The 23,286-nt window shown below is 37.2% G+C and overlaps 1 protein-coding gene and 2 non-coding genes across 10 annotated transcripts in view; all 3 read left to right on the top strand.

The window, feature by feature from the left end:
- The window catches only part of TAOK1 (TAO kinase 1), a 149,805-nt gene extending 126,798 nt beyond the window's left edge, over positions 1-23,007 (top strand). For 4 of the 8 annotated variants that reach the window (XM_036269936.1, XM_036269934.1, XM_036269935.1 and 1 more), the window contains 4 exons: positions 479-718; positions 3,630-3,842; positions 5,345-5,527; positions 13,476-16,944. In XM_036269936.1, the coding sequence (XP_036125829.1) occupies positions 479-718; positions 3,630-3,842; positions 5,345-5,527; positions 13,476-13,937 (1,098 nt within the window). In that variant the 3' untranslated portion in view covers positions 13,938-16,944. Of the gene's footprint in view, positions 1-478; positions 719-3,629; positions 3,843-5,344; positions 5,528-6,089; positions 6,189-13,475; positions 16,952-19,621 lie in introns of those variants that run through there. The other 4 variants (XR_004960429.1, XM_036269938.1, XM_036269939.1 and 1 more) reach the window with 4 other exon arrangements.
- Positions 2,559-2,638, top strand: LOC118635152. The gene has a single exon (XR_004960490.1). It is a non-coding gene; the product is annotated as a small nucleolar RNA U2-19 (small nucleolar RNA).
- Positions 2,794-2,863, top strand: LOC118635151. The gene has a single exon (XR_004960489.1). It is a non-coding gene; the product is annotated as a small nucleolar RNA U2-30 (small nucleolar RNA).
- Positions 23,008-23,286: the final 279 nt, after the last annotated feature.

Raw genomic sequence — 23,286 nt, forward strand, 5'->3', positions numbered from 1 at the left:
CCTGCGGACCAAGGAGTCCCGGGTTTGATTCCGGCCAAGGGCACGTACCTCAGTTGAAGTTAGTCCCTGGCCCCAGTTGTGGTCATGTGGGTAGCAACCAGTTGATTTCTCTCTCTCACATCGATGTTTCTCTCTCTCTCTCTCCCTCCCTCCCTCCCACTCTGTTAGAAGATAATTGTAAAAATATCCTTGGGTGAGGATTTTAAAAAAAAAGTACGTTAAGCTTCTTCAGATAGATTTGTCTTAAGCTTATAGCAAAAAATAGTGTTAATGAATAATAAATGAATATGATAAAGAAATATGTGCTACTAATTGCCCATTTACTACAGTAAAAGTCATGAAGCTAAAATTTACTATGCAGCCATTATTGAATCAGATTTCTACATTTCTTCCCTGGTTATTCAGTTTCTTAGGATTTTTTTTTTCTGGCATTTCATAGCAGTAAATTATACCTTTTGTCTTTTGTTTTATGGATTAGGAGTTAAATAAAAGACAGACCCAAAAGGACTTAGAGCATGCCATGCTACTGCGACAGCATGAGTCCATGCAAGAACTGGAGTTCCGCCACCTCAACACAATTCAGAAGATGCGCTGTGAGTTGATCAGGTTGCAGCATCAAACGGAACTCACTAACCAGCTGGAATATAATAAGCGAAGAGAAAGAGAACTAAGGCGAAAGCATGTCATGGAGGTTCGACAGCAACCTAAGAGCCTGAAGGTAACTTTAGTCTAAGCTTCTTGACAGGGTAAAGAGATAAAAGGCATCCACGTAAACAGTAAAAGTCTAAGACAGATGTCTTTCATAAAGAAATTGAGTAAACTTTTTTCTTTTCATTTTAAGTATGTTTAGTTAGTTTTAATGTGGAGTGCCTGTAGCTATAGACGTTTGCTTATGTATTGTTCACCAAGTACCAAAAAATAGCCTAAACTTTTTAACTGTGGGAAATGCCATCAGTAAGAATCAAAATTTTTATTTTAAATGTACCTAAATGTTCAATGCTGATATTACATGTCAACATGCTAACCTCTTGGCTTTTCTCTGTTCCAACTGATAAGTCTTATTTGTTCTAAATGTGATTTGTATCCAAAAAAGACAGTTCCTAATCAGCCAGTGAATGAAAAAATGCCTTTTTAAGTCCTCTCCCTTCATTATCTACACTCATCTGAAGAGGAATAGTGGAATCATAACAGAACTTTAATTTTTCTGTTTACTTTGAATAGAGGAATTCACTCACATGTTATGAAATCTGAAAGATACGAAAGTGTGCTATAAAATTAAAGATTTCCCTCTCTCACCTTTGTCCCTCCAGCCTCCTAGTCCAAACCTCTTCACCAAAGTGAACCAGAGTTAACAATTCCAAGAAATTTTTAAGTTTTATAACTTCTAATAAATATTTGAAAAAGTATAGTCACATGAATCTTAAATTAAAACCACATACTATATAGTTATCTCATCCATATTAGTACCTCAGTTAATCTCTTCATGTCTGCACACTTTAAACTTTTATTTACATCCAGTAAGGCTCAGGTCCCACATTATTTTCTTTTTAAACCCTTTTCTCTTTTTAAAACTATTTGATAATTAAACTTATTAAACTGTTCTTGGTCTTAACTGAATAACTGTCCTGGAATTAAGTGAAATTCATTCACAGAGGTCATCTGTTAAAATCTTGAAGCTACATACAACACACCCAGTGGTATCCCTAGTTCCCACCCAATTCCTTTCAAACAAGGTGTCTTGAACAAAATATAGAAGCAAAACTGTTTCACCCTTTCCTGTGAACCTGAGTAAAATTACACTTAGCTGTGTCTTCAAAACAGTTTATTAACATAATTTACAATGTAGCTTATGTTTACTATCCACATAACCTTCTTTAATTATTGCTTAGAAAGATTGGAATTCACACTCAGTCAGTGTGGCTCACTGGTTGAGCGTCGACCCATGCACCAAGAGGTTGCTGGTTTGATTCCTGGTCAGGGCACATGCCCAGAATGTGGGCCAATCCCCGGTGGGGGGCATGCAAGGGATGGCCAATTGATGTTCTCTTTCATCGATATTTCTGTCTCCTCTCTTCCTCTCCCTTCCTCTCTTTCTAAAATCAATAAAGAAAACAAAAGAAAAATTGGAATTCATAATGATTTTTCAGATTTATTTTGTCTTTTTAGTGGGAATATATCTATTCTTTTGGCAAGAGAATAATTTCCTACAAAAGACTTTTAAAACAATGTGTCTGTGAAATTAATTATGGTTTTTTTTTTTTTTTTTTATTGTCCTCACCCGAGGACATTTTTCCACTTTTTTTTTGTTCAGATAGAGTGGGAGGGAGAGAGAGAGAGAGAGAAACATCGATGTGAAAGGGACACATCAAGTGACCGCCACCCACACGACCCAACCAGGGGACATACCACAACCGAGGTACATGCCCTTAGTGGGAACCGAACCCAGGTCCCTCCGGACCGCAGGCCAACGCTCTAACCGCTGAGCCAAACCGGACAGGGCTAATTATGGTTTTAAAGTCAGCAGCACCCATTCTCTGAGATCTGCTCCTACTGAAGTGGCTCAGTGATGAAAATAGCCAAATCTGAGCTTCAGAAGACCTTCCAGTCTACCTGATGTATGATCTCTATAGTTCTGAGAAGCAAAAGTATAAAATAATTTAAAACAATGTGTGTGTGTGTGTGTGTGTGTGTGTGTGTTTATAAAGGTGACAGTGGATAACTGAGGTCTTGCAGATGGGTGAATGAGATTTGGGGGGGGGGGTAGGGAACGTGTGTGAAAAGCTGATCAATTCTGAGCAATGATAAAAAGGTTTAATTACTGACCTTTGTAATTATGAGGGTTTCTACACTTGATCTGAGCTTAGAATTGGGGAAAAAAGAAACAATAAAAATTTTCAAAAATAATAAAGTTAGCACCCAGAAGTAAACCAAACTGAAAGCTTATTAGTTTTTATGGTTATACCATAAATCTGACATGACTGCATTTCTCTAGGATAGTTGTTTGATGTTTAAGAACCCTTCCTGTTGCCTGTTGTGGTGTTGTTAAAGAGTAAACTAAGTTATGTTTCAACCTAGTTTGTTTTCTGAAGGAAAAGGCCAATTGTAATAACAATATTAGTTGCTAATACCCTTTTTTAATGGGGTCTGTCATAGACTATGTAGTTGGAGTTGAGATTGTCATTAAAAGAAATTGGAGCAAATTGTCTCAGATAAGGAACAGAGTCAGTATGTTTATTTTCTACCTGAGAGATCTGATAAAATATTGTCTGTGCTTTTACTACACTTATTGCATGAGAATAAATTTAATTTTCTGTCATCAATATATACAGTAATCAAAACTAATTTTAGTACTTACTCGAGTAACTAAACTTAGTATGAGTATTGCTTGAAGTCCTGTGATAAATGAGTTTGCTGGTATTCAGATTATTTAAATGAAAGTTTTGTTATAAAAATGTATAGAATTCAGGGATTTGACCCAGGAGTCAAGTGCAAAAGTACCTGCAACCCTACGATCTCATCTTTTTGTTTTTCCTCTGCCTTTTTCCTAGTAGCCTTTGTTTTCATGTAAGCATACCATATTGCTAAATGCCATATGTTAAAAATTATATACATCTATTTTTCTTTCCCAGTCTAAAGAACTCCAAATAAAAAAGCAGTTTCAGGACACCTGCAAAATCCAAACCAGACAGTACAAAGCATTAAGAAATCACCTACTGGAGACTACACCAAAGAGTGAGCACAAAGCTGTTCTGAAACGGCTCAAGGAGGAACAAACCCGGAAGTTAGCCATCTTGGCTGAGCAGTATGACCACAGCATTAATGAAATGCTGTCCACACAAGCCGTGAGTTTGTTTTATTTAGGCAGAACAATTTAATGCCCCCATCCTTCTACCATCTGATTAAAGCCCCAGCAATTAAAATACTAGTTGGAAGTGATAGCGCTCCTTGGGAAATAGTGGTGGTGGTCCCTATTTTTCTGGCTCTCAGCACTGCTTGGAAGCAAACATGATGTATAATTCTCATAGGTCTGTTTAGACACAAAGTTCTAAAAAGGCTCTTTGCTGGTACCTCTCAGGTCTTTAGTGCATATTTCAAAAGCTTATCAAGATTAGAGCAGCAGTGCCCTGGCCGGTGGCTCATTAGGAGCGTACCATACACCAAAAGGTGGCAGGTTAAATTCCCAGTCAGGGTACATACCTGGGTTGCAGGTTTGATCCCTGGTTGACGTGCATGCAGGAGGCAAGTGATACATCAATGTTTCTTTCTCTTTCCCTCAAATCAATAAAAAAAATTTTTTTAATTTTAAATAAAGATTATAGCAACAGCTCTGCTAAGCAGTAAGCAAAAAGTAGTACTACATTGGAAATTCAAAAATCACATTTGAGTGCTAATATAAAATATTTTCTATATAAATTTTGTAAAGTTTTCTTAAGAGGACAAATAGTAGATATTTTAGGATTTGTGGGCCAGTAGGCAAAATTGAGGAATTATGTTGGGTACTTATCTAGCCATTTAAAATGTAATCATTTCAAATGTAAAGACCATTTGTAACTAGAGGGCTAGTTATTTATTTATTTTAAATGTTTTTATTTATTTTTTAATATGTTTTTTGTTTTTGTTTGTTTGTTTTTCTTATCCTCACCCGAGGACATTTTTCCGTTTTTTGTTCACATAGAGTGGGAGGGGGAGAGAGAAACATCGACGTGAAAGGGACACATCGAGTGGTTGCCACCCGCAAGACTCAACCAGGGCCGGGAACAAACTGCAACCGAGGTACATGCCCTTAGCGGGAACCAAACCCGGGTTTCTCTGGACCACCGGCCAATGCTCCAACCACTGAGCCAAACTGGCCGGGGCTATTTTTTTAATATGTTTTTAAATTGATTTTTAGAGAGAGAGGAAGGGAGATAGAAACCGATGTGAGAGAAAAACACTGATCAGCTGCCTTTCATACAACCCCTACTGAGGTTGGAGCCCACAACCTGGGCATGTACCTTGACTGGGAATCGCACCTTGTGACCTCTTGGTCCATGGGTCGACACTCAAACTCTGAGCCACACTGGCTGGGCACTAGTGGGCTATTTGAACACACATGCACACACACATACAGTTTGGCCCATAGGCTGTAGTTGTCTGGTCCCTGTTCTATAGTTTCCATTTGAGAGAAGAGATTCAGAGTCTTATATCACCTAATCAGAGTCTAGATTAGATGTTTACTCTAAGATAGAAGAGAGAACAATTACATATCCTACAAAAGAGTAGTCTGTCTTCTGACACCTTCTTTCCATAGGTCATGAATAGATAGCTCACAGTAGGATATATCTGTTTCTTTTCTCTCTTTCAGCTGCGTTTGGATGAAGCACAGGAAGCAGAGTGCCAGGTTTTGAAGATGCAGCTGCAGCAGGAACTGGAGCTGTTGAATGCATATCAGAGCAAAATTAAGATGCAAGCTGAGGCACAACATGATCGAGAGCTGCGGGAGCTTGAACAGAGGGTCTCCCTCCGCAGGGCACTCTTAGAACAAAAGGTATAAGTAGTAGAAGGAAGGTAATTGTGCTAGTATTTGCTTTCTTCAGAAGAATTTTTTAAATATATTTTCATATGGACAGAGGTGGCATTAGATTGTTTTCACAGTGCCATATTTTCTTAATTCTAATTTTGGCAGTGTTTTTCTTTAAAATGACTCAGTAATGAACATTGTAATTAATGATTTCTAAACATCAAGGGACTGTAATTAGTAGTAATTTCTAGAAGAAAGATATGGATTATGTGAAGACAATTGAATTATGAAGGAGTAGCTCTGGTTCCATATTTCTCACTTTTATGTACCTAGCTCTATTCTGCCTAAGGAGATTAAAGAAAAACTTGGATACTGAAGAAAAAGAACTTTAGCAATTACCCAGGCGAGGCAGGGACAAAGGATCAGGAATATATATTTGACTCATACGTCCTGGGCCTGAAAATATACAGATTGGTGGAAGATTACTAGAGGACAGAAAGTAAAACCAGTTCCACACAGGTGAAAAGTCAGGCTGAAAACGTTACTTCCAGATGTACCTTTATTAATTTTTTTACTTATCCTTTGTTAGATATATTACAGAATAGAACTAGAATCACAGCTTAAGGTATGTAAGTGTGTGTGTGTGTGTGTGTGGTGTGATAGGGAAGGGTGATGGGCAGAAGATTTTGAGTAATAAAAAGAGAAATGGTATTTGTTGTTGAGAAGTGGTAGAATATTAGTTTTATCCATGGTTCAGAACTATGTTCCAGAATTCCTGAGCCATAAGTTTCCAATAGCTGATACAGTCTTAACTCAATTAAGTTAATACTTGCCTAATGGTCTTGCCTATTAAAAGTTGTCATTATTTCTGGACCATTGGCTCATAGATTTTCTTCTGTTTCCTGCAGTTCTTATGATAAAAATAGAATACCTTGAAAAACTCACGTAAATAAGTTATTACTATTTCTCTGGCACAGCTGTCTTTATCACTGGCTTCTTGAGATGTACTTGCCTCTAAAAATCACCTCAATTATGTTTTTCATTCAAGATGGAAAGATAGAAACAAATTTTGAGAAAAATCTAATTTGTTTCATATACAGATTTTATAAATGTAATTCCAACTTTCATATTTAAAATTCAATCCAAAGTTCTGTCTCTTATGCTTCAAAATTATCACTAAAAGGAAAACTCCTTGTAGTATTAGGAATAGTGTGAGAAATATTGGTACTATTAAAGTATATTTGTATTTTTAGCTCCACCTAGTGGTTTAAAGGTAAATAGTGCTAATTAATCATTTCAATATATGAACCAAAGCCTGTGTGTTCTACAAAACCTAGTAAAAGCAGAATATAAAACTGATACCCATTGGTAAATGTGATATGGCACTCTCATGCATTGTTAATGCATTTAGAAAAGCAATTTGGAAGTATGTAGTGAGCTTTGGAAATGTTAAGTACTTAATTAAGACTTTGAGAACTCCAAGGAAAAGAAATCCAAAATATAGGGGAAAAAATATGCTTAACTATGGTGATTATAGCATAATCATCTAAAATAGAGATATAAGGAACATTTGAGATCTTGCGCCCTGGCATATGTTGTCAGTTTAGGCTCTAATGCTTATAAAATTCTCTATAAATAAATAAAAGGTATAATTAAGTGGTTCTGGCCAATTTACTTAATAAAATCTTATTTAGCCTTTTAAATGATGGCTACAGAGATAGTACTGATATGAATGTATTTAATATGATAGCACATTATGATATACTGAATAAAATAAAAAAGACAATACTTAAAGTGAATTGAAGTGATGCTAGTGGTGGCTATATTAGTATGGTAGATTGGCTTGTATTTCTATTTTACTATTTTTTTATGTGGTGATTAATATTACTTTAATAATGGAAAATGCAAAAGATCAGTATTAAAAATAATAAAAGAACAATAAGATTACGAATCCATAGTGCTTTGAGTTGCTACTTGATTTTTATTTTATTTTATTTTATTTTTTAATTTTTTTATCCTCACCCGAGGACATTTTTCCATTTTTTTTTTTGTACAGATAGAGTGGGAGGGAGAGAGAGGAAGGGGGAGAGAGAGAGAAACATCGACGTGAAGGGACACATCGAGTGGCTGCCACCCGCACGACCAACCAGGGCCGGGGACAAACTGCAACCGAAGTACGTGCCCTTAGCGGGAACCGAACCCTGATCTCTCCGGACCGCAGGCCGACGCTCTAACCGCTGAGCCAAACCGGCCAGGGCTGCTACTTGATTTTTAGAGCTGATGTTTTACATTTCAAGTGGAATGCATGACTATGAAGCACTTTGAGGTCAATTGGCAACTACCAAAGCAAACCTTGGTATATGCCCTGACCGGGAACTGAACCCACATCCTTTTGGCGCACGTGACGACACTACCAACTACAAAAACTTTGAAAAATCATAATAGCTATATATTTTCTGTACTTTGTGCTTACTGGTTGTACAGTTATTTGAAAATAGAGGTGGAACTAGAGTGAATGCTAATTGTTTCTAGATAAAAATAATGCTGTTTGAAAATTGCTGTAAGCCTCTAAATGATCCAAGAATTGTTTCTTTAGGTTAAAACACCAACAAAGTAAGCCTCATTTGACTTACATGACTTATTACAACCATTCTCGTACGTGATTTCCATTAAAATTTCAGCAAGATAATGTATAAAGTGACATTCCATGTGAATTTTAAAAAAATTTAATCCTCACACCAAGGATACATTTATTGATTTTAGAGAGAGGAAGGGAGAGAGAAACATCGATGTGAAAGAGAAACATCGATCAGTTGCCTCCTGTACATAACCTGACCAGGAAATGAACCTGCAACCTTTTGGTGCATGGGGACAACACTCCTACCAACTGAGCCACGTTGCCAGGGCCCACGTGAATGTTATACATAATATAAAAGGTGACAGTATTTCCAGAGTATAAATAGACACTTTTTACTTTATCATTTCATTTCATTTTTTCTCAGTATTTCATTTAGTATCAACAACATGGTTGGTAGTTTTAAAATAAGAATTGACCATTGGAACATGTTATAGGACCTTTCTTTGTGGAACTAAAAATATTCACACAAAAATATATTTACTTTCAAAAAGATAGATTAGAAGAGCCTCTCAAAAGTCTTAATTACAGTAATTCATCTATCTTGTGAAACCACCTTTCTAATTTGTAATAACATTTTGAAAGGAATGGGGATTAATGGTAAGCTGTGACAAATGTTTTTATTTTTAATTGAAAACTGTTCTGAGTTTCTTAAATGACAAAACTAATCAGTAAACACAATTGAAAAAGTGCATACTGGATAAAAGGTCAATAAGCATTAATGTGTTTAATATTTTTATTATGAGTTTTCTTCAAACAGTATGCAAAGCATTAAGGTCAGTTACATGCATGCTCAGTACATTCTTATTTATTAGATCCCTCAAATGAAAATAAATGATTTCAGTGAATGAATTTTGAAAGTATTTTATATAAACTATTTAAAAGACAAGTGTTGAAGTTCTTTGAATCCTTAGAGATATGTAAATCTAATTCTATATGAATTGGTTATTTTTTTCCTTTATTGATTTTATTTATTTATTTAATTTTTATCCTCACCTGAGGACATTTCTGCATAGAACGAGAGGGAGAGAGAGAGAGAGAGGAAGTGAGAGAAAAACATCCATGTGAGAGAGACACATTGACTGGCTGCTACCCACACGATCCCAACTGGGACCAGGCACAAACTGCAACTGAGGACGTGCCCTTAGTGGGAACCAATTTGGGACGCTCTGGTACACGGGCCGACACTCTAACCACTGAGCCAAACCAACCAGGGCTCTTTATTGATTTTAGAGAGAGAGGAAGGGAGAGGGAGAGAGAGATAGAAACATCTATGAGAGAGAACATCAATTGGCTGCCTCTGCATGCCCTCCACTTGGGGTTTGGCCTACAACCTGGGCATGTGCCCTGACTGGGAATCGAGCCAAGGACCTCTTGGCGCATGGGTCAGTGCTCAACCACTGAGCCACACCTGCCGGGCATAAATTAGTCATTTTATATGTAGATATTAAAAGAGTGGAAAAAATATTTTATAAAAAAGCAACCGTTTTTTAAAATTTGGTAAATACAGAGAAACATAAATAGAAATTAAAATGTCTTTAATTCTACCACTCAGAAATCAGTTAATGATTTGATGTCTTTTCTTCAGAAGAAGCCTTCATGTCTAATCCAAGTTATTCTTCAACCTTCATATGAATGCCCTCTCTAAACCTTTGTAAAACTTTAGTACTTAGAACTTTGAATAATTTTCAAACTTTTATTCCATTTATGTAGTCCATTCCATCCTAATTGTAATTTCCCAAACTCTTATTTTATCATCTTTTTTTTTTTATCCTCACCTGAGGACATTTTTTTTTCATTTTTTTGTTCAGATAGAGTGGGAGGGAGAGAGAGGAAGAGGGAGAGAGAGAAACATCGACATGAAAGGTACACATTGAGTGGTTGCCACCCACACGACCCAACCAGGGCCGGGGACAAACTGCAACCGAGAAACGTGCCCTTAGCGGGAACCGAACCCGGGTCTTTCTGGACCCCAGGCCGACGCTCTAACCACTGAGCCAAACCGGCCAGGGCTTATCTTATCATCTTTCCATGTCTTTACATGTTCCCTCTGATGAAAATATCTTTCCCTCTTCTTGTCTTCCTGGTAAACTTGTACTCTTCCTTCTGAATCCAGTCTGTATCACCTCCTCTGAGATTTCTTTGCCCTATTCTCCATTCCCTATAGAGTGAATCACTCCTCGCCCGGCCTGTGTGGCTCAGTGGTTAAGCATCAACTCATGCACCAAGAGGTCACCAGTTCGATTCCCAGTCAGGGCACCTGCCTAGGTTGTTGGCCAAATCCCCAGTGGAGAGCATGCAGGAGATGGCCTATTGATGTTCTCTCGCGTCAATGTTTCTATCTCTTTCTCCCTATCCTTTCCTCTCTCTCCAAAAAATTAATAAAGAAAAAATAAAAATGCCCTGGCTAGTATGGCTCGGCGGTAAGAGCGTCGCCTGCAGACCAGAGTCCTGGGTTCGATTCTGGCCAAAGGCACGTACCTTGCTTGCAGTTCATCCCCGACCCCAGTTGGGGTTGTGTGGGTGGCAACCAATCAATGTGTCTCTCTCACATCATTGTTTTTCTCTCTCTCTTCCTCCCTCTCTCCCTCCAGCTCTATCTGAAGATTAATTTTTTAAAAATATCCTCAGGTGAGGATTAAAAAAAGAAAAAATAAATAAAATTAAAAAATAGAGTAAATCACTCCATCTCTTTGAATCTCTGCTATACCTTATAAATCTTACCACATTCTATTGCAGATTTTTATCTGCATGTATTTCCCACGCTAAACTGTTTATTGTTGAAAGTATTATGGATGTCTCCCTTTTTTCCCCATTGACCCCCTCCTTCCTGCTCCCACCTCCCTCCTACCTACCCAGCCTAGTGTCCGTGTCAATTCTAAACTTTTTTTTTTTAATTGATTTTAGAGAGAGAGGAAGGGAGAGGGAGAGAGATAGAAACATCAGTGAGAGAGAACATCGATTGGCCGCTTCCTGCATGCCCCCCTCTGGGGGTTTGGTCCACAACCTGGGCATATGCCCTGACCAGGAATCGAACCGGCAACCTCTTGGTACATAGGTCGATGCTCAACCACTGAACCACACTGGCCTGGCTCTAAACTGTTGTTTTTTTTTTAATCTTCACCCGAGGACATTTTTTCCATTTTTTGTTCAGATAGAGTGGGAAGGAGAGCGAGGAAGAGTGAGAGAGAGAAACATCAATGTGAAGGGAACACATTAAGTGGCTGCCACCCACACGACCCAACCAGGGCCGGGGACAAACTGCAACCAAGGTACGTGCCCTTAGTGGGAACTGAACCCTGGGTCTCTTTGGACCACAGGTCAAAGCTCTAACCATTGAGCCAAACCGGCCAGGGCTCTAAACAGTTTTTTAAAGGGCACTTTTAAAACCTTAGTACATAGCTCTGACCAGTGTTTCTCAGAGGTTGGAGCATCGGCCTGCTGACCGAAGGGTTTCATTCCTGGTCAAGGGTACATACCTGTGTTGCAGGTTCGATCTCCGGCCCCATTGAGACATGTTTGGGAGGCAACCAGTGTGTCTCTTGTCTCCCTCTGTTCTTCTCCCATTTTCTCTCTCCCTTCCAATTTCCCTAAAAAAACAAAATAATCAGTGGAAGAAACTATCCTTGGGTGAAGATTAACAACAATAACAAAAACAAAAAAAATTAACTTGGTACATAAAAACCAAACATATTTGTCAAGCTATATTTCTGTAGAGAGCAATGACTTTTGGCTTATGTTCTTAAATATCTTGAAACATGACTGTGTGTCTCAGTGGTTGAGCATCAACCCATGCACCAAGAGGTCCCTGGTTCAATTTCTGGTCAGGGCACATGCCCAGGTTGTGGGCCCAATCCCCAGTTGGGGGCGTGCAGGAGGTGGCCAGTCGATGTTCTCTCTCATCGATGTTTCTCTCTCTCTCTCCCTCTCCTTTCCTCTCTCTCCCTAAAAGAAAAAAAAAAGCAATAAAGAAAAAAATTAAATATCTTGAAACCTGATTGTTTAATATTCCTTTACAAATTCTCTTTATTTCTCTTTGTAAAATGTTTTATTATGGAAATTTTCAAACACACAAAAGTAGAAAGAATTAGTAAATTTAATTTCCAAGTACTCATCACCCAGCTTTAGCAGTTCTCAATACTAATTCTTATCTATTCCCGTTCCACAGACACAGTTTTGTTTCGAGTGGGGGGAGCAGGAATTAGGGGATAGTGTCTGGGTTGTTCATTTATTGTTAATTCTCACCTGAGGATATTTTTTTATTGATTTCTTTCAATAGAGTGGAAGGGAGAGAGAGGGAGAGAAAGAGAAACATCAATGTGAGAGAGACATATCAATTGGTTGTCTCCCTCACGACCCTGACTGGGGCCAGGGATTGAATCTGCAACCCAAGTAGGTGCCCCTTGATTGGGAATAGAACCCACAACCCTTCAGTCCAAGGGCCGATGCTCTAACTGCTGAGCCAAACCGGCCAGGGCATGTCTGGAGTATTTAAAATCAGCTCTGGCTGGTTTCTCAGTGGTTAGAGCGTCAGCCTGCGGTCCATAGAGACCCGGGTTTGGTTCCCGCTAAGGGCGCATACCTGGTTGCAGTTTGTCCCCGGCCCTGGTTGGGTTATGTGGGTACTCCCACTCTCTCTGAACAAAAAATGGAAAAATGTCCTTAGGTGAGGATTTAAAAAAAGAAACCTACAAACAGATCTGCATTCTTTTTTTAAAATATTTTTTCTTTATTGATTTTAGAGAGGAAGGGAAAGGGAGAGAGATAGAAACATCGATGAGAGAGAACATAGATTGGCTGCCTCCTTCATGCCCCTCACTGGGGATCGGGACCACAACCTGGGCATGTGCCCTGACTGGGAATCAAACTGGCGACCTTTTGGTGCATGGGTTTATTCTCAACCACTGAGCCACACCAGCTGGGCTGCATTCTATTTCTGTTTCACTAATTTTCTATTCCTGTACCAACCCCATGTTTGTCTTATTAAATGGCATATAGTATATCTGATAAGACTGGTTTTCCCTTGCCCATTTTCTTTTTCATTTAACTTTTTACCTAATGGATTTAGTAGCCATTGATCAAAATTGCCTTGATTTATTATTTTAATAGTGGTTATTACCTTTGCCTTTAAGAACTAGATTGTACACACTTTAAAAATATAAATTATGTATGATTCCTACAGTACGTCTCTTTGATTTTTAAATGTACATCCATAAAATAGCCAGAGTGAATTTCTTTATGATTCACTTCAAGGCTGAGTAATTATTCTTCCCTTAGTTTTTAGATTTTTTAAAAAATAAATCAGCTTTCTTTTTGCTTCCTTTCTTCTACCCACAACAGATTGAAGAAGAGATGTTGGCTTTGCAGAATGAACGCACAGAACGAATACGAAGTCTGCTGGAGCGTCAAGCCAGAGAAATTGAAGCTTTTGACTCTGAAAGTATGAGACTAGGTTTTAGTAACATGGTCCTTTCTAATCTCTCCCCTGAGGCATTCAGCCACAGCTACCCAGGAGCTTCTGGTTGGTCTCACAACCCTACTGGGGGTCCAGGACCTCACTGGGGTCATCCCATGGGTGGCCCACCACAAGCTTGGGGCCATCCAATGCAAGGTGGACCGCAGCCATGGGGTCACCCCTCAGGGCCAATGCAAGGGGTACCCCGAGGTAGCAGTATGGGAGTCCGCAATAGCCCTCAGGCTCTGAGGCGGACAGCTTCTGGGGGACGGACAGAGCAGGGCATGAGCAGAAGCACGAGTGTCACTTCACAAATATCCAATGGGTCACACATGTCTTATACATAACTTAATAATTGAAAGTGGCAATTCCGCTGGAGCTGTCTGCCAAAAGAAACTGCCTACAGACATCGTCATAGCAGCCTCCTCACTTGGGTACTACAGTGTGGAAGCTGAGTGCATATGGTATATTTTATTCATTTTTGTAAAGCGTTCTGTTTTGTGTTTACTAATTGGGATGTCATAGTATTTGGCTGCCGGGTTTTTGTTTTTTTTTACTTTTGGAGAAATTTTGAAAAGGGGAATTAATATGTATGTGTGTGCACACACATCATGCATGTGGTAAAAAGAAATTGGCTAGATAGAGGGTATTTCTAAACACTGCAAAAATAAAATACAGTAAAGTGGCTTGAGTCATCAGTTTTGGGCAACTATATCCTAAGAAGTTTGTGAAAAAATCGAAAGCCTTTCTCCCTACCGCAAATTCTTATGAGCCACTCACAGCAGGCAGCATATGCTAAAAACAAGTTATTATGCAAACATACTTGTATCCCCTCAACAATGTATTTTCTTTATTAAATTGGTCTGACTTCTCAGCCTCATTTGGAGTAAAAAGATGGAAAGCCATGAACACTAGAGGATTGCATTGACTTTTTCAGAGAGTAGAAAACAACTGAGTTCTTTTTCTGAATGCTGCATAGGCTTGTCAGTGATTTTTTTTTTTTTCCATTCAATTGTGCCTTGTTTGTGGCATGGTGAGATGGAGGTGCTTAAGGAGATCACAAGTTGTGTGAGAATTGCATCTACAAACCTGTGAGCCTTCAGAAGGGTGAGAGAGGTCCCTGAAAGTTGATATGGTGGGATATTTAGCAGCAGAGTGAGGAGATGAAGCTTTTATATCCTGATGTTTTTTTCTTATACTGTGATATTTCATCCTAGCTAAGCTCTATAACTCCCCAAACCCCAAACAGTACTTTCACTTTATTTATACAAAAACAAAGACATATAGCCAATACATATCAAATGCCTGAGGTATTTGAATAATGCCATATTTGCAAACTGCCATCTTTTGGAATTCTCATCACACTACATAGACATTAATTTGATTACCCCCTTTTGGCTTATGGGATTTCCTGTTTACAAGTAGAATAGCCAATTATTTAAAGTTTAGTTGCCATAGTGAACCAGGAGTCACTGAGCCAATGACTTTACCAGCTGCTGACTAATCCTCACTACCACTGTAGATTTTGCTGCATGTGCAGGTCCTCTTTTTTTAATTACTGTTTTTGTTGCTGCAATACTTTACAAACTTCTAGTTCCTTGAGACTTAGTGACCATTTGGCATCATGTTAACATCATGCAATAGGAAACACCACTTCCTGAAGTCTCTAGCCTCAGTGCTAAATTACTACTGAAAAGGAACTAGCAAGTTTGGCAAATTTTAAAAAAGTAAAGTAAGTTATAGTAGTCAGGGAATCTCTTGACAAAAGCTAACCTTTTCTTCCAGAGAGCGGCGTGTTTTGTTTTGTATTGTTTTGTTTTGTTTTGTTTTGCAATGAAGGATCAACCCAGTGCTGAAAGTCACATGTTATTTGGTATTCCATTGACAGTATGGAAATTTAGTTGAAGGTGTATAGGGAGCTGTGAGTATTACTTGAAGAAAAAAAAAATGTTCTTTTCAGTGACATATCAGAATTTCTACAAGTTATTGTCCCACCCCCTCCCTAGTTGTCTCAAAGAACCCTTGCTGCTAACTCTGGATCTTGCTTTCATAGTCAGAAGTCTCCAAGTTAGAATTCTCTAAGACCCTCTCAATGATACTTTTCACCTAGACTAGACTGATGACCAAATGTAATCTATCTCTGTTGAAATCTTGGTTTCTCAGTTAAATTTAAGTCTTCGGGTGAGGATAAAAAATAAAAATATAAATATAAGTAAATTTAAGTCTTCCCCAGGTATGTCAGTCCAGTCCCCATGAATCATCCTTTTTAGGATTTTCTGGCATTCATTTAAAGGTTACTGGAAGAAAAATTAATATTTTAAAAACCAGTATCGCAATAGAATTCATATCCAATTTTAGGCAGTGATACATTATCCTCTTGGCTATGCTTGAGATCACCAGTTTTTAGGTGAACATGACATGTACTTGTCATATCTAATGAAAGGGGGCTTTTTAATTTTCTCTCTTTTGCATTCAAATATTACATACTATTTCAAGCAAATTGAAATCTACCTATTTGGAGGGAAATGATAGAAGAGGGCTTTAGAATTAATAAAATGTCCAAAAATATAATGGAATTTGATACCTTTAAAAAAAAATTCTTATTAGCCCCTCTGTATTACTAGAGGGGTGGAATCAGGAAGCAGATCAGTTTTGCACACAAAATCTCTTTAAAAGCCAAAATACTGCCAGTGATACATGTTCAAGTCCACTTGTGGACGTTAAATTGACTTAAAATTTGTCAAAGGAGTTACTGAGTTTGTGCAGAGCATATTTACTTGTAAAATCGTGACTGAATTCTGACTCCAAAGGTCTATCTAGTATTAGGGCTTTGTATCTTATTTATCTGTGTCACAACCATTTGTAACATGTAGGTCATGAGTATACCTGGATTATTCCATTAAGTTAATTTTATTTTAAAAATACATAATTTGCAAAAATGATTCAAATTAATTGGGTAGTGTTTGTCTATAAGATCTAACTTCTGAGGAATCTCATACATGATAGGAATTAGTAAAGAATAAATCTTGTAGTAGGAAAATTTGAAAAGTTTAAGAAATTCTAAAGAAAGAAGCAGGCACTTTCTGAATCAGTGTGCAAATGATAATATTTGATCAAATTACTACCTCCTCCCAATGTTAGTGTTCACTTAATACATATGTGTTTAAGAAAATAAAAACTAAGAGAAATTTGTCCAGCATATCAAAGTTATAAATGTTATATCTGGTATCCAGAGCTTGGCAGTAAAAAGTTTCCTGTGTTCATTGGCTCTCCCTTTTTTTTTAAATCCTCACCTGAGGATATTTTTCCATTTATCTTCAGATAGAGTGGGAGGGAGGGATAGATGGAGAGAGAGAGAGAGAAACATCGATGTGAGACAGACGCATCGACTGGCTGCCTCCCGCACCTTTGGACCTGGGGACCAAACTGCAACCGGGGTACGCACCCTTGACCAGAATCAAACCTCTGACTCTTTGGTCCATGGGACGCTCTAACCACTTAGCAACTCGGCCAGGGTGTCTCTCCCTTTCTTTAGTTAACATTTAAAAAATGCAAAACCTCATACCTTGAAATATATTATTTCTAATTGGGTTCCCTTCCTTTTGCACAGATTTTTTTTTCCCTTTATTAAAGTCAGCTCTAACCCCAAATTACAGTTTCTTCATTATATAGTAATGTTAGCTGGAAGGTGTTTATATTATTTTTATTAAGAGCTGCACTTCTTTTTAGTCATTTCTATGCCTAGAGATGAATAGTCCTACATTTGATGCCACGCCCACAGGTATAATATACTTGGTACTCTTAAGCCAAGGATTTATTGGTAAATTAAACTTTTTAGTATAGTCATGATTTTCAGCTGCCCAGACATCAGGTAAACACTATTCAGTACACTAAAGAAACTCCTTGACATTCCCTCCCACTCCCACCTAATTTTCCTCATCCCCTTTTCAAAAATCAAAAACTCTATGAGTGTCTTTTTCAGACCATAAGGCAGACTTTAGTAACTTTCTACTTTAAGTACTAAATGTCTGGCATTTTAAACTTTTATAAAATACATTGTGTTGGACACTGGAATAATACTGTTTATTTTCACCTGTGAAAAATAACTTTATTGTACTTGAAACACCTCCTTTGCATTTCTCTATTTGTGCCATTCACTAGTGGAAATAAATTGTATTATACCATGATCTACTGGCTTTTTAAAACTGTTAAATATGCACATTTTTGGTATAGCTATTATCATTTGTATGTATATAATGTATATACATATGAGTGTCTGTGTGTATAGATAGATGGATGTAACTCATACTGTACATTTCCATCAGGGCACTTAAGGTTATTTTGTTATTTCAAATCCTCAGTTAAGGCAAGAATGCATGTGTTTAAGAATGAGTACTCTGGGGTGATATTTATGAGAAGGTGGTCATTAGTTGCAGTCTTTTCTTTTTTAATCCCCGCTTAGCACTTGTGTGAGTGGAAAGAAAGTTAGTAAAATGTGGAACCATAAGTTGCAAATACAGTAAAATAGTGCTGGGGAAGGAGCCAGTTAGTGTTTCTATGAGTTTGTGTCATAATGCAATAAAAATAAGTGATGCAGAGAGAAGTGAACCGTGGAAATTAAAAACACTGATGGTGATTCCTCTGCAAAGATGATAAAAGAACCAATAAATCACACAATGTGCACTCTTTGTATTTCTTAGTAGTGATGTCATTGATCTTACTCTTTTTTTCTCCATTAATACCAATAATTATAAATTTTGCTAAGGACCAAAACAGCCAAGAAAAGAATTACTGCTAAAGAAAGCATCTAAGGTTCTCCTAAACTATAAAATCAACAGGAAATGGCCACTGGGAGAGAAGGATATAGTGTTGGCATGGGGTTTTCTCCCTTCAGCTGCCTCTTCTTGCTTGCTAATAGTAAGCTCTTTGTGCACCTTCCACCCCTTCTGAGCCACTACTATTCAAGCAGAGATTTGGCTCAACACAGCAAACCTTTCCTAGGAGTTTTATATGGTCTTTTGTCCCATGCTCACAATGTGAAGTGTCTAGTGTGTATTCAAGTCAGAAAATAATATATTTAAGGTGTATAAGTATGAATCTCCTATAATGATGGAAGAAGAGGTTTTTGTTTCTTATATAGAAAACTGCCTTCTCTAAAGAACAAAGCCAAGACTTGGGCTGTCATCTTTGAGCTGCTTATCAAAATACAGACCATTATTAAAGAGAAACAGGTTCTCTATTTTGTTTTCCCTCATCTAACATAGCTGGTGCCCCAAGCATGTTGTAGCATTGCCTTTGAAAAGACACTCACTCTTGGTTGTTAAAAACTGGAAAATTCCCATCCTCAGATTCCTAAAACAATGAAGAGTATGCTGTACACTTAGCAGACTTGCCTTTTGTATGCAAGGACTACTGATTGAAGTCTATTTTGCTGTGTGTCTGGTTATGTTGTCTGCACTTTTATGAAATCACTAAAGTAGACTACATTGGAAATTACTAGTAATTTGTAAAGAAGTAAGTTTTATTAAACACTGTCTAGAAAAAGAAAGTGAAGCTGAGAACTCTTCTTTTATTGTATATTTATTTTCTACTGAATTCTGGGAGCCCCCTTTAAAGTCACATTGACTAATTTTTAAAATTTCACTCCAACAAGGGAAGAGAACCCACTTGGCCTAATGGTAGCCTTCAGATCATAAGAAATATATAAATTAGTATGCACCTTATCTGCCTGTTGTGGGTTTTTTAAACTTGCACTTCCCACCTACCCCAAAATAGATATCCTTTCATTAAGAAAATAAACACAGAGAATTAAAACTGGGGAGCCATTTACTATGTCACCATCACTGTTAACTGTTTCCCAGCAATCCTAACTGAAGTTTCAGAGATATTTTTGTGTGCATGTGAATGTGTCTGTGTTGGGTCTGTTTTGTTTTTAAATATACAAGAGATTCTCCTTTAAATAGAGAAAAAGGTTAATCCTCTCTGAAACAAGATACCCACTGGATATACTAATCTGAATATCTGTCTGTAGGTAGTTTGCCGTGAAAAAGTGGAGAGAAGACAAGACTTCTGAAAGGGTATCTTGATGCCCAAGTTCCCCCCAAAGTACGGGTAATTCAACCTGCACAGTTTCCTTTTCACTCATAGTTTTTAGCAATTGTGAGTGAAAAATCATGTAATTATCTGTAAATATGTAGCTAACAAATTGACCTAGTTTCTGTATTTTTTTTGTTTTTGTACTAAAGTTTATAAGTCTGTGCCAGCTAGAGAGGAGTTGCTGTCATTGCCGATTGTGGTTCTAGCATCTAACCCTGAAACCATCCTAGGTGACATTTTTAGAATTAATACTTAAATGTTGTTAAACAAGAGGAAATGAAGCTTAATCATTGGTCAGGTTTAAAATCTTTTGAAGTGAAGTCATTTTATTTAATATAATGATTACATGTCCTCAATCATGAATGAGGTAGGGAGCCTCCCTCCCCCAGTGGCCATGTTTACAGAAGTGTGTTTTTTGTCTATAAAGTGAAAGAGTTTTTAATGTTTATGTAAATTATGCAGGTAACATTATGGCTTGGAACTGTTTATTGGGCTCTTTAGCTGAATTTTAAAATGAAATGAACTATTATTGTTGGCACATTGATCCCATTTCTGGAGCATTTTTCTTATTTCCAGAATTACATATGTTCCTTTGTCATTATCCCACTTAACCTTTCTCTGATATGCCTTGTAGCCCTAGCCCTAAAGTAGTCAAGTCTGGAGAACATAGACAAGGGAAATGCATTTTTTAAAATCCATGAACCCTCATTTGTATGCTTTCAGTATTCATGTTTCTATGGCAACTCCGAAGTCGGAGTTTCGAAATGAGATACGAATGTTAATGAAAAGTGTGTACTCTGCTTTTGCATGGCTTGGCTTGGCATCAGAGGTATATTAGGGCCACTTGAAAGCATGAAGACCAGTTGTGTGGAAACAGGTTTCTCTTAGTAGCACATTTCGCTTTTTCTGAGCCCTCAAATACATTGCCCCAGCATGAACATTATTGTTACTATAAATTGCACATGGTCATGGAGTGAATTGTGGGATTAAAAAAGATGTAACTGCTTAATGTTTTTGGGTTCTGGCTGATCCGTATAACTATTTGGCACGTATCACACAAATGAAAGGAGGGGTGTTGGAACCCTTCTAAACCTCTTTTTTTTATTTATTTTTTTTTGTCATAGACAAGTATGTTTAGTTTAAGATGTTGGCTGCCCCTGGTGTGTTGCCAGACAGCTCTTTTTTGGTGCCCATTCCACATGTGCTTCCTTGCATTTCATAATATCACAGAAAATATCACCCCTTCTCCCCAGTAGCACTTTATGTGTTATACCTTTTATTCCACATTAAATGGGAATTGTGCCTACTTAGAGTGCCCCTCCAATTAATTATATACACATGTTCTAAAATAATCCAAGCCAGAGTCACAAGGTGAGAAATTTAAATTAAAAAAAAAAAAATCCGCTTGAGGCCAGTAATTTATCTGACAAAGTATTTTGCCACATTATCTTGACACTTGATATATGAGCCTATTAGGAGTTGCAGGTGGTTTCACAGAGCAAAATCTAAGTGGAGAGGGATATGTGGGGTTTATATTAAAAGATAATTTTGTTTTTATTTTACCTTTCTTTTTTTATTATCCTTCTCTGCAAGGTTAGAATAGGTTAATTCTCCAAATTTATTTTATTTTGTTTTTTATCTTTTAGGGCAATTTTTACAAAAGCAATGGTTTGATGTAAATAACATTTTAAAGTATAGTGCACATAACTTCCCCAGACTATTCCAACTTGATAATTTGTAAATGCTTTAGAGTTTTTTTAATTAACACTTGTGTTGCTAAATCCTATTTATGTAAGTCTGCTAAAGTTTTTAACCCATTTAAAACTTAAGACATTTAAATAATGGATGGGTTATTCTGAGCAATTTAGCTTTCAGAACTCCCTTGTTTTAGTATGTGAAAAAGATAGCCTAATGTGCATTAATGAAGTTGGAGAGACTATGAGAAATATGTATAGTGTATATTTTAAAACAGCTTTGCTTGTATTGTGAAGATTTAAAAACAAACTTGAGATTTTTAACGTAACTATTAACACAGTTTTAACATAAGTTATCCCACTGGGTTTAAGAGCATCTTGAATGTATAATCCTTTTTGTAACCCAGGTTGGTTTCTGCTTCTACCATTCATCCAAACATATTATTTATGTTTTTAATTTTATATACTCATTACCCTTTGTTTTCCTCAACCAGCATGATTTTTTTGCACATGTATTGTAGAAATTTTTAAGAAGAAAAGTTAATACATCATTTTCTCTGGGTTTTCTTCACTTCTCTCTTCCTTTCTACTAACCCCTTAAAGGCCATATCGCTCCATTTGCATTATTTGTGCAAATGCCAGGGTTGGTTTTTATTTTTATTTTTTGCTATTTACCTTTAAAAAAAAGAAAAGAAAAATGCTTCATTCAGTTGCTTTTTTATTTAAAAAAGAAAAAAAGAAAAGAAAAAAAGCTGTAACCTTATCATTTATGAGTAGACCATTGAGAGATGAATGCACACCTGTAATAGCCCAGGACCAGCTTTGGTGGCTAAAGGGAATATTTTCACTAAGCAAGAGGTTCTTTTCTAAAAGTGGTAAATATTATTCACAATCTCTTTCAGTTATTCCCACAAGTCAGGGGTCCAGATAAAATGAGGGTTATCAGCAAACTGATATGTTATCATTGAGGTTCATCAATGAATTTGTACATTTCTAGTTCCCTTTGGTGAAGGGAAAAATGATGATTTTGCAAGACCTAGATTTTGGTTTGGTTTCTTGCCTCCTTTTTTGGCAGCCTACATCTTCTCATCTCCTAAAGCCCTTGAGCCTGTAGGGTTTTTGTAGTGGACGAAGGACTTGTGGTCTTTAAAACTAGGACTGATATTTTTTTGGTGAGAGATTATCATCTTGAAAGTGATGTTCTGCCACTTTACAGATGACTAACTTCAAATACACAGTCCTCTAAATTTTCGGACCAAACAGACACCCACAGTGGAGGCTTATCAAGGGTTGCAATGGGGAAGAAGCCTCTCCCTCACTGTCTGCACCAGCTGGTAAAGGTGACTGTACAGATGTGCATTTTCCTTTTGGTAGAAATGGTCCACAGCACTAACTGGTAAGGCTTATTGTACAGTATATTGTCAGTATTCTTCTGGTTCAACATACCTTATAGTTCATATATAACCTGTATTAATTGTATAGATTGTGCATTTAAAGCTGTTACCAAGTTGTCAACATAAGAGCGAAAACAAGGTCATATGTAATATTTTGTTTGTAAGTATCCTTTGTATCATAGCAAAGGAAATGTTTAAAAAAATCAACTGTAATAAAGTAATTTTAGTACACAGAGTGTCTGCTCAGTTTTTTAAAAATAATTTTATCCCCATAAAGATAAAGTATATTTCAATTCCGTGACTGTTGAATAATTACTGAATCTCAAGCACTGTGCTGGATGTTGTGATTGTAAAAATGAGTACAATATGGGTAAAAGTAAAACTCCTGATATAGACACGAATCCTCTAGTCTAATTGCCTAAAATTCTGTTTGCCTAGAGAGTGAAGTAGCCTATTGTGTTGTGGGTGTCAGATGATTCTTTAGGTTCCAACAGTTTGATTCAGGTACTTAA

The sequence above is a fragment of the Molossus molossus genome, unplaced genomic scaffold (genome assembly GCF_014108415.1).
Source record: "Molossus molossus isolate mMolMol1 unplaced genomic scaffold, mMolMol1.p scaffold_m16_p_19, whole genome shotgun sequence".
Taxonomy (NCBI): domain Eukaryota; kingdom Metazoa; phylum Chordata; class Mammalia; order Chiroptera; family Molossidae; genus Molossus; species Molossus molossus.